This window comes from Mesoplodon densirostris, chromosome 2, assembly GCF_025265405.1.
Source record: "Mesoplodon densirostris isolate mMesDen1 chromosome 2, mMesDen1 primary haplotype, whole genome shotgun sequence".
Taxonomy (NCBI): Eukaryota; Metazoa; Chordata; class Mammalia; order Artiodactyla; family Ziphiidae; genus Mesoplodon; species Mesoplodon densirostris.
In genome coordinates, this window is record NC_082662.1 from 102,579,828 (window position 1) to 102,593,972 (window position 14,145).

At 36.6% G+C, this 14,145-nt stretch overlaps 1 protein-coding gene across 2 annotated transcripts in view; it reads right to left on the minus strand.

Annotated features, from left to right (window-relative positions):
* PTPN22 (protein tyrosine phosphatase non-receptor type 22) overlaps nt 1-14,145 on the minus strand; it is a 61,191-nt gene that overhangs the window by 20,657 nt on the left and 26,389 nt on the right. For both annotated transcript variants that reach the window (XR_009531152.1, XM_060090295.1), the window contains exon 12: nt 58-134. Coding sequence is in view for 1 of the 2 variants with exons in the window: in XM_060090295.1 (XP_059946278.1) it covers nt 58-134 (77 nt within the window). In the remaining variant the exon portion in view is untranslated. The remainder of the gene's footprint in view (nt 1-57; nt 135-14,145) is intronic.

Sequence of the window (14,145 nt, forward strand, 5' to 3'; positions counted from 1 at the left end):
GAGATTTTCCTCCCAGACACAATTAGACAACATTTAGATGTGTAAAATTATACTCACCTTTTTGGTAAATTAGGAGAATAAGAATCTGCTTCTAGATTGGGATTTTGCTTAGAAACTGAATACTTTGCTTGAACCTTCAAGAGAAGTAAGAGATTGTTTTTTAGTGAAGCAATGGCCACGAGAGATTTTAGCATTCATAAGACTAAAAAGGTATTTTTCAGAAAATATAAAGATTTAAAATAATTCATGAAAGTCATATGAGTTTCCAAAATATTGAACCCAGAAATAACTTGTTCACATACTGAAATGTATGTGATTAAAATAAAGGATTAAATAGTGTTATAGAAATTAAGAAGGATTTGCTTATAGCATCATCTTTTCATATGTGGAAGTTCTAAAATGTTGTTTATTTAAAATATAACTTTAGGGCTTCCCTGGTGGTGCAATGGTTGAGAGTCCGCCTGCCAATGCAGGGGTCATGGGTTTGTGCCCCAGTCCGGGAAGATCCCACATGCCGTGGAGCAGCTAGGCCTGTGAGCCATGGCTGCTGAGCCTGCGCGTCCGGAGCCTGTGCTCCGCAACGGGAGAGGCCACAACAGTGAGAGGCCCACGTACCGAAAAAAAAAAAAATATATATATATATATATATATATATATATATATATATATATATATATATATCTTTCAGAACTTTCATCATCTCAATCTTTTATGTTATGTCCTCATACTTATCTTGTTCTACATTTTTCTTCCTTACTGTGCTCCAGTTATACTGGTTTTCTTGCCATTCCATTCCAAACTCGTTACCAATTTAAGGCTTTTACTCTTACTATTCCCTCTGACTGAAATACTTTTGCTCCAGATTTTGCATGGCTGGCTCTTTCTAAGTAATTATTCTCTACTTAAATGTCACCTACATAAGGAAACCTTCCTTGACCACTCAACCTAAAATCACACTCCCACCCACTTGCCCAAACACTCTCAATCTTTATTTTCTTCATAGGAATTATCACATTATGAAATTTGTTACTATGGCTCATGGAATCCAAGCTACCATCAATTGTACAATGTATCCGGCCTTTGGGGATGTTTCAATATTTTTTTTTAAAAGTCAGCAATTATAAGATTCCACCTGCAGTGGGTTTAATTGTAACTCTCAAAAATGTATGTTGAAATCTAATCCCTGAAATCTGTGAATGTGACCTTATTTGGAAATAGGGTCTTTGCAGATGTAATTAGTTAAGTTGAGGTCATATTGGATTAGGGTGGGCCCTAATGCAATGACTTGTGTCCTTACAGAAAGAGAAAAGAGAGACTCAGAGACACACAGGGAGAATGTGGTGTGATGATGGAGGCAGAGACTGGACTGCAGTAATGTATTTGCAAGCCAAAGAACAGCAAGGATTGCTGGAAAAACCAAAAAATAGCAATAGGCAAGGGAGATTCTTCCCCTAGAGCTATGAGAGAGAGCATGGCCTTGCTGACACCTTAATTTTAGACTTTGTGACTCCAGAACTGTGAAAAATTAATTTGTTGTTTTAAGCCCTCCTTGGTTTGTGGTACTTGTTACAGTAAGCCTAGTAAACTGATACAGAGACTTTAATACTTCATGTTCAATAATGAATAGAAAAATCAGATCAACAGGAGACAGAGGACAGACATGAACAATCATGTAAACAAATAAGAACTAATAAACACTCATAGAACACTCTACCCAACAAAACATACATTATTCTCAAACATATATGGGACATTCTCCAGGATAGACCAGATGTTAGGCCACAAAACAAGCTTTAATAAATTTTAAAAGAGAGAAGTCATACAAAGTATCTTTTTCAATCATAATGGATTGAAACTAGAAATCAATAAAAGAAGGAAACCTGGAAAATTTACAAGTATGTGTAAATTAAACAATCTTAAACAACCAATGAGTCAAAGGAGAAATCACAATAGAAATTAGAGAATACTTAGAAATGAATGAAAATACATCATACCAAAATGTATGGAATACAGTAAAAGCAGTGCTTAGAGGTAAATTTACAGCTGTGAATGCCTGGAAGAAAGATTTCAAATTAATTACCTAACTTTATACCTTAAGGAACTAGAAAAAGAACAAACTAAACCCAAAGCTAGCAGAAGGAAGGAAATATTAAAAGATTAGAGCACAGATAAATGAAATAGAGAAAACAATGGAGAAAACCAACAAAACCAAAATTTGATCCTTTGAAAAGATCTGTAAAATTCACAAACGTTTAGCTAGAGACTGACTAAGGGAAAAAGAGAAGACTGAAATTGCTAAAATCTCAAATTACAGAAATAAAAGTGGGGACATTTCTACTAATTTCACAGAAACAAAAAGTATAAGATAATAATATTAATAATCATATGCCAACAAATTGTATAACCTGGATTAAATGGACAAATTCCTAAAAACATATGATCAACCAAAACTGACTCAGAAAGAAATGGAAAATCTAAATAGACCTACAACTAGTAAGCAGGCTGAATCAGTAATCACATATTTTCCCAACAAAGAAAAGTCCAGAACCAGATGGCTTCATTGGTGAATTGTACCAAACATTTAAGGAAGAATAAACACCAATCCTGCACAAACTCTTCCTAAAACTTGAATGACACTCCTAAGTCATTCAATGAGGACAGTAATTCCCTGTTGCCAAAGCTAGACAAAGGTGCTACAGGCAAAAGAAAACCACAGACCAATATTCTTTATGAATATTGATGCAAAAGTCCTCAATAGGGCTTCCCTGGTGGCGCAGTGGTTGAGAGTCCGCCTGCCAATGCAGGGGACACAGGTTCGTGCCCCTGTCCGGGAGGATCCCACATGCCACGGAGCTGCTAGGTCTGTGAGCCATGGCTGCTGAGCCTGCGTGTCCAGAGCCTGTGCTCTGCAACGGGAGAGGCCACAACAGTGAGAGGCCCGCGTACCGCAAAAAAAAAAAAAAAAGTCCTCAATAAAATACTAGCAAACTGAGTTCAGCATAGTAAAAGGATTACACACCATGACCAAGTGAGATTTATTTCCAGAGTGCAAGGATGGTTCAACATTCAAAAATTAATCAGTGTAATATATCATATTAATAGAATTAAGGGGGTTTCCCAGGTGGCGCAGTGGTTGAGAGTCCGCCTGCCAATGCAGGGGACACGGGTCTGTGCCCCAGTCCGGGAGGATCCCACATGCCACGGAGCGGCTGGGCCCATGGGCCATGGCCGCTGGGCCTGCGTGTCTGGAGCCTGTGCTCCGCAACAGGAGAGGCCACAACAGTGAGAGGCCCGCATACCACACACACAAAAAAATAGAATTAAGGAGAAGAAACCCACATGATCATATTGATTGATGCAGAAAAAAATTTAACAGATTCATGATAAAAATACTTAATAAACTGGGAATATAAGGGAACTTCCTCAACATGATAAAGGCCATATATGAAAAACCCACAGCTAATATCATACTCAAAGGTGAAGGACTGAAAGCTTTCCCCCAAGAACAGGCATAAGATAAGGATGCCAATTTTTGCCATTTTTATTCAACATAATACCAGAAGTTCTAGCCAGAGCAATTAGGTAAGAAAACAAACAAACAAACAAATAAAGGCATCAAAATGGGAAAGGAGGAAGTAAAGTTATATTCATTTGCAGATGACATAATTTTATATGTTGAAAGATTCTACACACACCCATAAAAAAAAAACGCTAGAGCTAATAAACCAATTCAGCAAAATTGCAGAATATATAATCAACACACAAAAGCCAGCTGCACTACTATACTGTTTATTATTGTTTATTAGCAATAAACATTCTGAAAAGGAAATTAGGAAAGCAATTCTAATATGTATATATGTATCAAAAATATACATACTAAGGAATAAACTTAACCAAGGAAGTGAAAGACTTATATACTGAAAACTAAAAACCATTGCTGACAAATAAAATAGAGAGACATTCGATGTTCATGAAGCGGAAGACATTATATTGTTACAATAACATTACTCAAAGTGATCTACAGATTCAATGCAATCCCTATAAAAATTCCAAAGGTGCTTCTGCAGAAATAGAAAACCTCATCTTAAAATTCATGCAGAGAGAGACCTTCAAGATGGTGGAGGAGTAAGACGTGGAGATCCCCTTCCTCCCCACAAATACATCAGAAATACATCTACATGTGGAACAACTCCTACAGAACACCTACTGAACACTGTCAGAAGACCTCAGACTTCCCAAAGGACGCCCTCAGGCAACCTCGTGCAGAGGCGGGGCCAAATCCAAAGCTGAACCCCAAGAGCTGTGCAAACAAAGAAGAGAAAGGGAAATTCCTCCCAGCAGCCTCAGGAGCAGCGGATTAAATCTGCACAATCAACTTGATGTACCCTGCATCTCTGGAATACCTGAATAAACAACAAATCATCCCAAAATGGAGGACCAGTGGACTTTGGGAGCAACTGTAGACTTGGGGTTTCCTTTCTGCATCTAATTTGTTTCTGATTTTATGTTTATCTTAGTTTAGTGTTTAGAGTTTATTATCATTGGTAGATTTGGTTATTGATTTGGTTGCTCTCTTCCTCCTTTATAAATATATATATATATTTTTTTCCATTTTCTCTTTCTGTGAGTGAGTATGTGTATGCTACTTTGTGTGATTTTCTCTATAACTTTGCTTGTACCATTTGTCTTAGGGTTCTGTCTGTCTGTTTTTTTTTTTTTTTTAGTATAGTTTTTAGTGCTTGTTATCATTCATGGATTTGTTTTTTGGTTTGGTTACTCTCTTCTTTCTTTTTTTATTCTTTTTAATTGCTTTTTAATTTATTTATATTTTTAATATTTATTTTTTATTTTATTAGCTTTATTTTATTCATTTTTCTCTTTCTTTCTTTCTTTCTTTTTTTCTCCCTTTTCTTCTGAGCCGTGTGGCTACAGGGTCTTGGTGCTCTGGCCGGGTGTCAGGCCTGTGCCTCTGAGGTGAGAGAGCCGAGTTCAGGACATTGGTCTACCAGAGACCTCCTAGCTCCAAGTAATATCAAACAGCTAAAGCTCTCCCAGAGATCTACATCTCAACGCAAAGTCCCAGCTCCACTCAACGACCAGCAAGCTATAGTGCTGGACACCTTATGCCAAACAACAAGCAAGACAGGGACACAACACCACCCACTAGCAGAGAGGCTGCTTAAAATCATAATAAGGTCACAGACACCCCAAAACACACCATCAGACGCAGTCCTGCCCACCTGAATGACAAGATCCAGCCTCATCACCAGAACACAGTCCCCTCCACCAGGAAGCTTACACAACCCAGTGAACCAACATTAGCCACTGCAGGCAGACACCAAAAACAACAGGAACTATGAACCTGCAGCCTGCAAAAAGGAGACCCCAGACACAGTAAGTTAAGCAAAATGAGAAGACAGAAAATACACAGCAGATGAAGGAGAAAGGTAAAAACCCACCAGACCAAACAAATGAAGAGGAAATAGGCAGTGTACCTGAAAAAGAATTCAGAGTAATGATAGTAAAGATGATACAAAATCTTGGAAATACAATGGAGGAAATACAAGAAATGGTTAACAAGGAGAACTAGAAGAACTAAAGAGCAAACAAACAATGATGAACACCACAATAAATGAAATAAAAAATTCTCTAGAAGGAATCAATAGCAGAATAACTAAGGCAGAAGAAGGGATAAGTGACCTGGAAGATAAAATAGTGGAAATAACTACTACAGAGCAGAATAAAGAAAAAAGAATGAAAAGAATTGAGGACAGTCTTATAGACCTCTGGGAAAACAGAAAATGCACCAACATTCTACTTATAGGGGTCCAGAAGAAGAGAAAAAGAAAGGGACTGAGAAAATATTTGAAGGACTATAGTTGAAAACTTCCCTAATATGGGAAAAGAAATAGTTAATCAAGTGCAGGAAGAACAGAGATACAGGATAAATCCAAGGAGGAACACGCCAAGACACATATTAATCAAACTATCAAATATTAAATACAAAGAAAAAATATTAAAAGCAGCAAGGGAAAGACAACAAATAACATACGAGGGAATCCCCATAAGGTTAACAACTGATCTTTCAGCAGAAACTCTGCAAGCCAGAAGGGAGTGGCAGGACATATTTAAAGTGATGAAAGGGAAAAACCTACAACCAAGATTACTCTATCCAGCAAGGGTCTCATTCACATTCGACAGAGAAACTAAAAGCTTTAGAGACAAGCAAGAGCTAAGAGAATTCAGCTCCACCAAAGCAGCTTTACAACAAATGCTAAAGGAACTTCTCTAGGCAGGAAACACAAGAGAAGGAACAGACCTACAACAACAAATCCAAAACAATCAAGAAAATGGTAATAGGAACATACATATCAATAACTACCTTAAATGTAAATGGATTAAATGCTCCAACCAAAAGACACAGACTGGCTGAATGGATACAAAAACAAGACCCTTATATATGCTATCTACAAGAGACCCACTTCACACCTAGGGACATATACAGACTGAAAGTAAGGGGATGGAAAAAGATATTCCATGCAAATGGAAATCAAAAGAAAGCTGGAGTAGCACTTATCATATCAGACAAAATAGACTGTAAAATAAACACTATTTCAAGAGACAAAGAAGGACACTACATAATGATCAAGGGATCAATCCAAGAAAAAGATATAACAATTGTAAATATTTATGCACCCAACATAAGAGCACCTCAATACATAAGGCAAATGCTAACAGCCATAAAAGAGGAAATCGACAGTAACACAATCATAGTAGGGGACTTTAACACCCCACTTTCATCAATGGACGGATCATCCAAAATGAAAATAAATACGGAAACACAAGCTTTAAATGATACATTAAACAAGATGGACTTAATTGATATTTATAGGACATTCCATCCAAAAACAACAGAATACACTTTCTTTTCAAGTGCTCATGGAATATCCTCCAGGATAGATCATATCTTGGGTCACAAATCAAGCCTTGGTAAATTTAAGAAAATTGAAATTGTATCAAGTATTTTTTCTGACCACAATGCTATGAGACTAGATATCAATTACAGAACAAATACAAACACATGGAGGCTAAACAATACACTACTTAATAACCAAGAGATTACTGAAGAAATTAAAGAGGAAATCAAAAAATACCTAAAAACAAATGACAATGAAAACACGACGACCAAAACCTATGGGATGCAGGAAAAGCAGTTGTAAGAAGGAAGTTTACAGCAATACAATCCTACCTCAAGAAACAAGAAACATCTCAGATAAACAACCTAACCTTATACCTAAAGCAATTAGAGAAAGAAGAACAAAAAACTCCCAAAGTTAGAAGAATGAAAGAAATCATAAAGATCAGATCAGAAATAAATGAAAAAGAAATGAAGAAAACAATAGTGAAGATCAATAACACTAAAAGATGATTCTTTGAGAAGATAAACAAAATAGATAAATCACTAGCCAGACTCATCAAGAAAAAAAGGGAGAAGACTCAAATCAATAGAATTAGAAATGAAAAAGGAGAAGTAACAACTGATGCTGCAGAAATACAAAGGATCATGAGAGATTACTAAAAGAAACTATAAGCCAATAAAATGGACAAGCTGGAGGAAATGGACAAATTCTTAGAAAAGCACAACCTCCCGAGACTGAACCAGGAATAAATAGAAAATAAAAACAGACCAGTCACAAGCACTGAAGTTGAGACTGTGGTTAAAAATCTTCCAACAGACAAAAGTACAGGGCCAGATGGCTTCACAGGCGAATTCTATCAAGCATTTAGAGAAGAGCTAACACCTATCCTTCTCAAACTCTTCCAAAATATAGCAGAGGGAGGAACACTCCCAAACTCATTCTACAAGGTCACCATCACCCTGATACCAAAACCAGACAAAGATGTCACAAAGAAAGAAAACTACAGACCAATATCCCGATGAACATAGATGTAAAAATCCTCAACAAAATACTAGCAAACAGAGTCCAACAGCACATTGAAAGGATCATACACCATGATCACGTGGGGTTTATCCCAGGAATGCAAGTGTTCTTCAATATATGCAAATGTGATACACCATATTAACAAATTGAAGGAGAAAAACCATATGATCATCTCAATAGATGCAGAAAAAGCTTTTGACAAAATTCTACACCCATTTATGATAAAAAACTCTGCAGAAAGTAGGCATAGAGGGAACTTACCTCAACATAATAAAGGCCATATATGACAAACCCACAGCCAACTTTGTTCTCAATGGTGAAAAACTGAAACCATTTCCACTAAGATCAGGAACAAGGCAAGTTTGCCCACTCTCACCACTGTTATTCAACATAGTTTTGGAAGTTTTAGCCACAGCAATCAGAGAAGAAACAGAAATAAAAGGAATACAAATCAGAAAGGAAGAAGCAAAGCTGTCACTGTTTGCAGATGACACAATACTATACGTAGAGAATCGTAAAGACTGTACCAGAAAACTACTAGAGCTAATCAATGAATTTGGTAGAGTAGCAGGATACAAAATGAATGCACAGAAATCTCTTGCATTCCTATACACTAATGATGAAACATCTGAATGAGAAACTAAGGAAACACTCCCATTTACCATTGCAACAAAAAGAATAAAATACCTAGGAATAAACCTACCTAAGGAGACAAAAGACCTGTATGCAGAAAACTAAAAGACACTGATGAAAGAAATTAAAGATGATACAAACAGATGGAGAGATATACCATGTTCTTGGATTGGAAGAATCCACATTGTGAAAATGACTATACTACCCAGAGCAATCTACAGATTCAGTGCAATCCCTATCAAACTACCAATGGCATTTTTCACAGAACTAGAACAAAAAATTTCACAATTTGTATGGAAACACAAAAGATCCCGAATAGCAAAAACAATCTTGAGAAAGAAAAGTGGAGCTGGAAGAATCAGGCTCCCAGACTTCAGATTATACTACAAAGCTACTTTAATCAAGACAGTATGGTACTGGCACAGAAATAGGAATATAGATCAATGGAACAGGATAGAAAGCCCAGAGATAAACCCACGCACATATGGTCACTTTATTTTTGATAAAGGAGGCAAGAATATACAATGGAGAAAAGACAGCCTCTTCAATAAGTGGTACTGGGAAAACTGGACAGCTACATGTAAAAGAATGAAATTAGAACATTACCTAACACCATACACAAAAATAAACTCAAAATGGATTAAAGACCTAAATGTAAGGCCAGACACTGTGAAACTCTTAGAGGAAAACACAGGCAGAACACTCTATGACATAAATCACAGAAATATCCTCTTTGACCCATATCCTAGAGAAATGGAAATAAAAACAAAAATAAACAAATGGGACCTAATGAAACTTAAAAGCTTTTGCACAGCAAAGGAAACCATAATCAAGACAAAAAGACAGCCCTCGGAATGGGAGAAAATATTTGCAAATGAAGCAACTGACAAAGGATTCATCTCCAAAATTTACAAGTAGCTCATGCAGCTCAATATCAAAAAAACAAACAACCCAATCCAAAAATGGGCAGAAGACCTAAATAGACATTTCTCCAAAGAAGATATACAGATTGCCAACAACCACATGAAAGGATGCTCAACATCACTAATCATTAGAGAAATGCAAATCAAAAGTACAATGAGGTATCACCTCACACCAGTCAGAATGGCCATCATCAAAATGTCTACAAACAATAAATGCTGGAGAGCGTGTGGAAAAAGAGAACCCTCTTGTACTGTTCGTGGGAATGTAAATCGATACAGCCACTATGGAGAACAGTATGGAGGTTCCTTAAAAATCTAAAACTAGAACTTCCATACGACCCAGCAATCCCACTACTGGGCATATACCCTGAGAAAACCATAATTCAAAAAGAGTCATGTACCACAATGTTCTTTGCAGCTTTATTTACAATACATTTATCTGTCCATTGACAGATAAATGGATAAAGAAGATGTGGTGCATATATACAATGGAATATTACTCTGCCATAAAAAGAAACAAAATTGAGTTATTTGTAGTGAGGTGGATGGACATAGAGACTGTCATACAGAGTGAAGTAAGTCAGAAAGACAAAAACAAATACCATATGCTAACACATATATATGGAATCTAAAAAAAAAATGTTTCTGAAGAACCTAGGGGCAGGACAGCAATATAGATGTAGATGTAGAGAATGCCCTTGAGGACACAGGGAATGGGAAGGGTAAGCTGGGATGAAGTGAGAGAGTGGCATGGACTTATATATACTACCAAATGTAAAATAGATAGCTAGTGGGAAGCAGCCTCATAGCACAGGGAGATCAGCTTTGTGACCACGTAGAGGGGTGGGATAGGGAGGGTGGGAGGGAGACGCAAGAGGGAGGAGATATGGGGATATATGTATATGTATAGGTGATTCACTTTGTTATAAAGCAGAAACTAACACACCAATGTAAAGCAATTATACTCCAATAAAGATGTTAAAAAAATTCATGCAGAATCTCAAGGGACTCTGAATAGCCAAAACAATCTTGGAAAAGAAGAGCAAAGTTGTAGGACTCATACTTCCTGATTTCAAAAGGTACTACAAAGATGCAGTAATAAAGCAGTATGGTACTGACACTGGACAGCTATATAGACTAATGGAATAAAATAGAGAGCCTAACAATAAGCTCACACTTATGAGTAATTTGGTTTTGATGAGGCTGCCAAGAGCATTCAATGGAGAAAAGACAGTCTTTTCAACAAATGGTGCTGGGAAAACTGGGCATCTACATGCAGAAGAATGAAGTTGGACTCTTGCAGTAAATACAAAGATTAACTCAAAATGGATCAAATACCTAAACATAAGAGCTAAAACTAAAACTCTTAGAAGAAAACATGGAAAGCTTCATGACATTGGATTTGACAATGATTTCTTGGATATAACACCAAAGGCACTATCAACAAAATGAAAAATAGACAGGACTTCCCTGGTCACACAATGGTTAAGATCCGCCTGCCAATGCAGGGGACACGGATTTGAGCCCTGGTCCGGGAAGATCCCACATGCCACGGAGCAACTAAGCCAGTGTGCCACAACTACTGAGCCTGCATGCCACATCTACTGAGCCCACGTGCCACAATTACTGAAGCCCACGTGCCTAGAGCCCCTGCTCTACAACAAGAGAATCCACTGCAATGAGAAGCCCACACACCGCAACTAAGAGTAGCCTCTGCTCGCTGCAACTAGAGAAAGCCCACGTGCAGCAATGAAGACCCAATGCAGCCATAAATAGATCAATAAATTTATTAAAAATAAATAAAAATAAAAAATAGACAAATTGGATTTTATGAAAACTGAAAACTTATGCATCAAAGTGCACAATCAACAGAGTAAAAGGGCAACACACAGAAAGGGAGACAATATTTTCAAATCACATATCTGATAAGGGATTAATATCCAGAATATATAGAGAACTGCTAAAACTCAACAATGACCAACTCAAAAATGGGCAGAAGACACAAAAACAGACATATGGATCAATGGAAAAGAATAGAGAGCCCAGAAATAACCCCACACCTTCAGTCAATTAATCTTCAACAAAGGAGGCAAGAATATACTATGGAGAAAGGACAGTCTCTTCAACAAGTGGTGTTGGGAAAGTTGGACAGCTGCATGTAAAACAATAACATTAGAACACACCCTCACACCATACACAAAAATAAACTCAAAATGGCTTAAAGACTTAAATATAAGACATGACACCATAAAACTCCTGGAAAAGAACATAGGCAAGACATTCTCTGACATAAATCACACCAATGTTTTCTTAGGTCATTCCCCCAAGGCAATAGAAATCAAAGCAAAAAATAAACACATGGGACCTGATCAAACTTACAAGCTTTTGCACAGCAAAGGAAGCCAGAAACAAACAAAAAGACAACCTAGGGACTGGGAGAAAATATTTGCAAATGATGCAATCAACAAGGGCTTAATTTCCAAAATATACAAACTGCTCACACAACTCAATAACAAAAAAAACAAACAACCCTAATCAAAAAAATGGGCAGAAGACCTAAGTAGACATTTCTCCAAAGAAGACATACAGATGGCCAATAGGCACATGAAAAGATGCTCATCATCACTAATTATTAGAGAAATGCAAATCAAAACTATAATGAAGTACCACCTCACACCAGTCCAAATGACCATCATTAAAAAGTCTACAAATAACAAATATTGGAGAGGGTGTGGAGAAAAGGGAACCCTCCTACACTGTTGGTGGGAATGTAAATTGATGAAAAACAGTCCTCAAAAAACTAAAAATAGAGTTGCCATACAATCCAGCAATCCTAATCCTGAGCATATATCCAGACAAAAGTATAATTTGAAAATATTTTTTTAAAAAAAGAAAGAAAGAAAGAAAAGAAAATTTCTTTCAACAAATAAACAAAAAAAAAAGAAAAGATACATGCACCCCTATGTTCATAGCAGCACAGTTTGTAATAGCCAAGACATGGAAGCAGCCTAAATGCCCATGAACAAATGAATGGATAAAGAAGATGTGGTATATATATACAATAGAATATTACCCAGCCATAAAAAAGAATGAAATAATGCCATTTGCAGCAACATGGATGAACCTAGAGATTATCATTATAAATGAACTAAGCAAGAGAAAGACAAATACCATATGATATCACTTGTCCATGAAATAGAAACAGACTCATAGACACAGAGAACAGGATTGTGGTTGCCATGGGGGAGGAGAGGTAGAAGAGGAATAGACTGGAAGTTTGGATGGAAGGATGGCTATTAAGAGATGCAAACCATTATATATAGAATGGATAAACAACAAGGTCCTACTGTATAGCACAGGGAACAATATTCAATATCCTGTAATAAACCATAATGGAAAAGAATATATACATATACATATATATATGTATAACTGAATCATTTTGCCGTACAGCAGAAACTAACATAACATTGTAAATCAACTATACTTCCATAAAACAAATTTTTTTTAAATGGGCAAAAGGCTTGAATAGACATTTTTCCAAAGATGATATACAAATGGCCAATGAGCACATGCAAAGATGCTTAACATCACTAACCAGGAAAATGTTAACCAGAACCACAATGAGATACTACTTTACACCCATTAGAGTGGCTATTATCTAAAAAACAAATAAACAAAAGTAAAAACTAACAAGTACTAGTGAGGTACCTAGAGTAGTCAAATTCATAGGGAGAGAAAGCAGAATGGTGGTTGCTAAGGGCTGGGCTTAGGGAGGAATGGGGACTTAGTGTTTAATGGGTATAAAGTTTCAGTTTTGCAAGATGAAAGGAGTTCTGGAAATGGATGGTGGTGATGGTTGCACAATGATACGAATGTACATAATATCACTGAACTATACACCTAAAATTGGTTAAGGTAGTAAATTTTATGTATATTTTACCACAAAGAAAACCTAGGGAAAAAAAGAGCAAAAGGACTTGGATAGATATTTGTCCAAAGAAGATGTACAAAAGGCCAGTAAGCACATGAAAAGCTGTTCAACATCACTAATCATTAGGGAAATGAAAATCCAGGCCGTAAATACCACTTCACACTCGTTAGGATGGCTATTATCTTAAAAAACAAAAACAAACAAACAAACAAAAAACAGAAAATACCCAGCATTAGCAAGAAGGTGGAGGAATTGGAACCTTTGTGCAATGCTGGTGAGGATGTAAAATTTTGCAGCCACTGTGAAAAACAGTGTGGCAGTACCTTAAAAAATTAAACATAGAATTACTGCATGATCCAGCAATTCCACTTCTGGGTATATACCCAAAATAATTTAAAATAGGGACTTGAACAAGTATTTGTACACCAATTTTTATAAGAGCATTATTCACAATAGCCAAAAGGTGGAAACAACCCAAGTGTCCATCAACAGATGAATGGATAAGTAAAATGTGGTATTACACACAATGGAATATTATAAAGCCATAAAAAGGAATGAAATTCTGATATACATTACAAAATGGATGAACCTTGAAACATTATGTTACATGAAATAAGCCAGATAAAAGGCTTATTTATATGACTACACTTATATCATGTACCTAGAATAGGCAAATTCATAGAGACAGAAAGTAGAATAGAAACTATTAGGG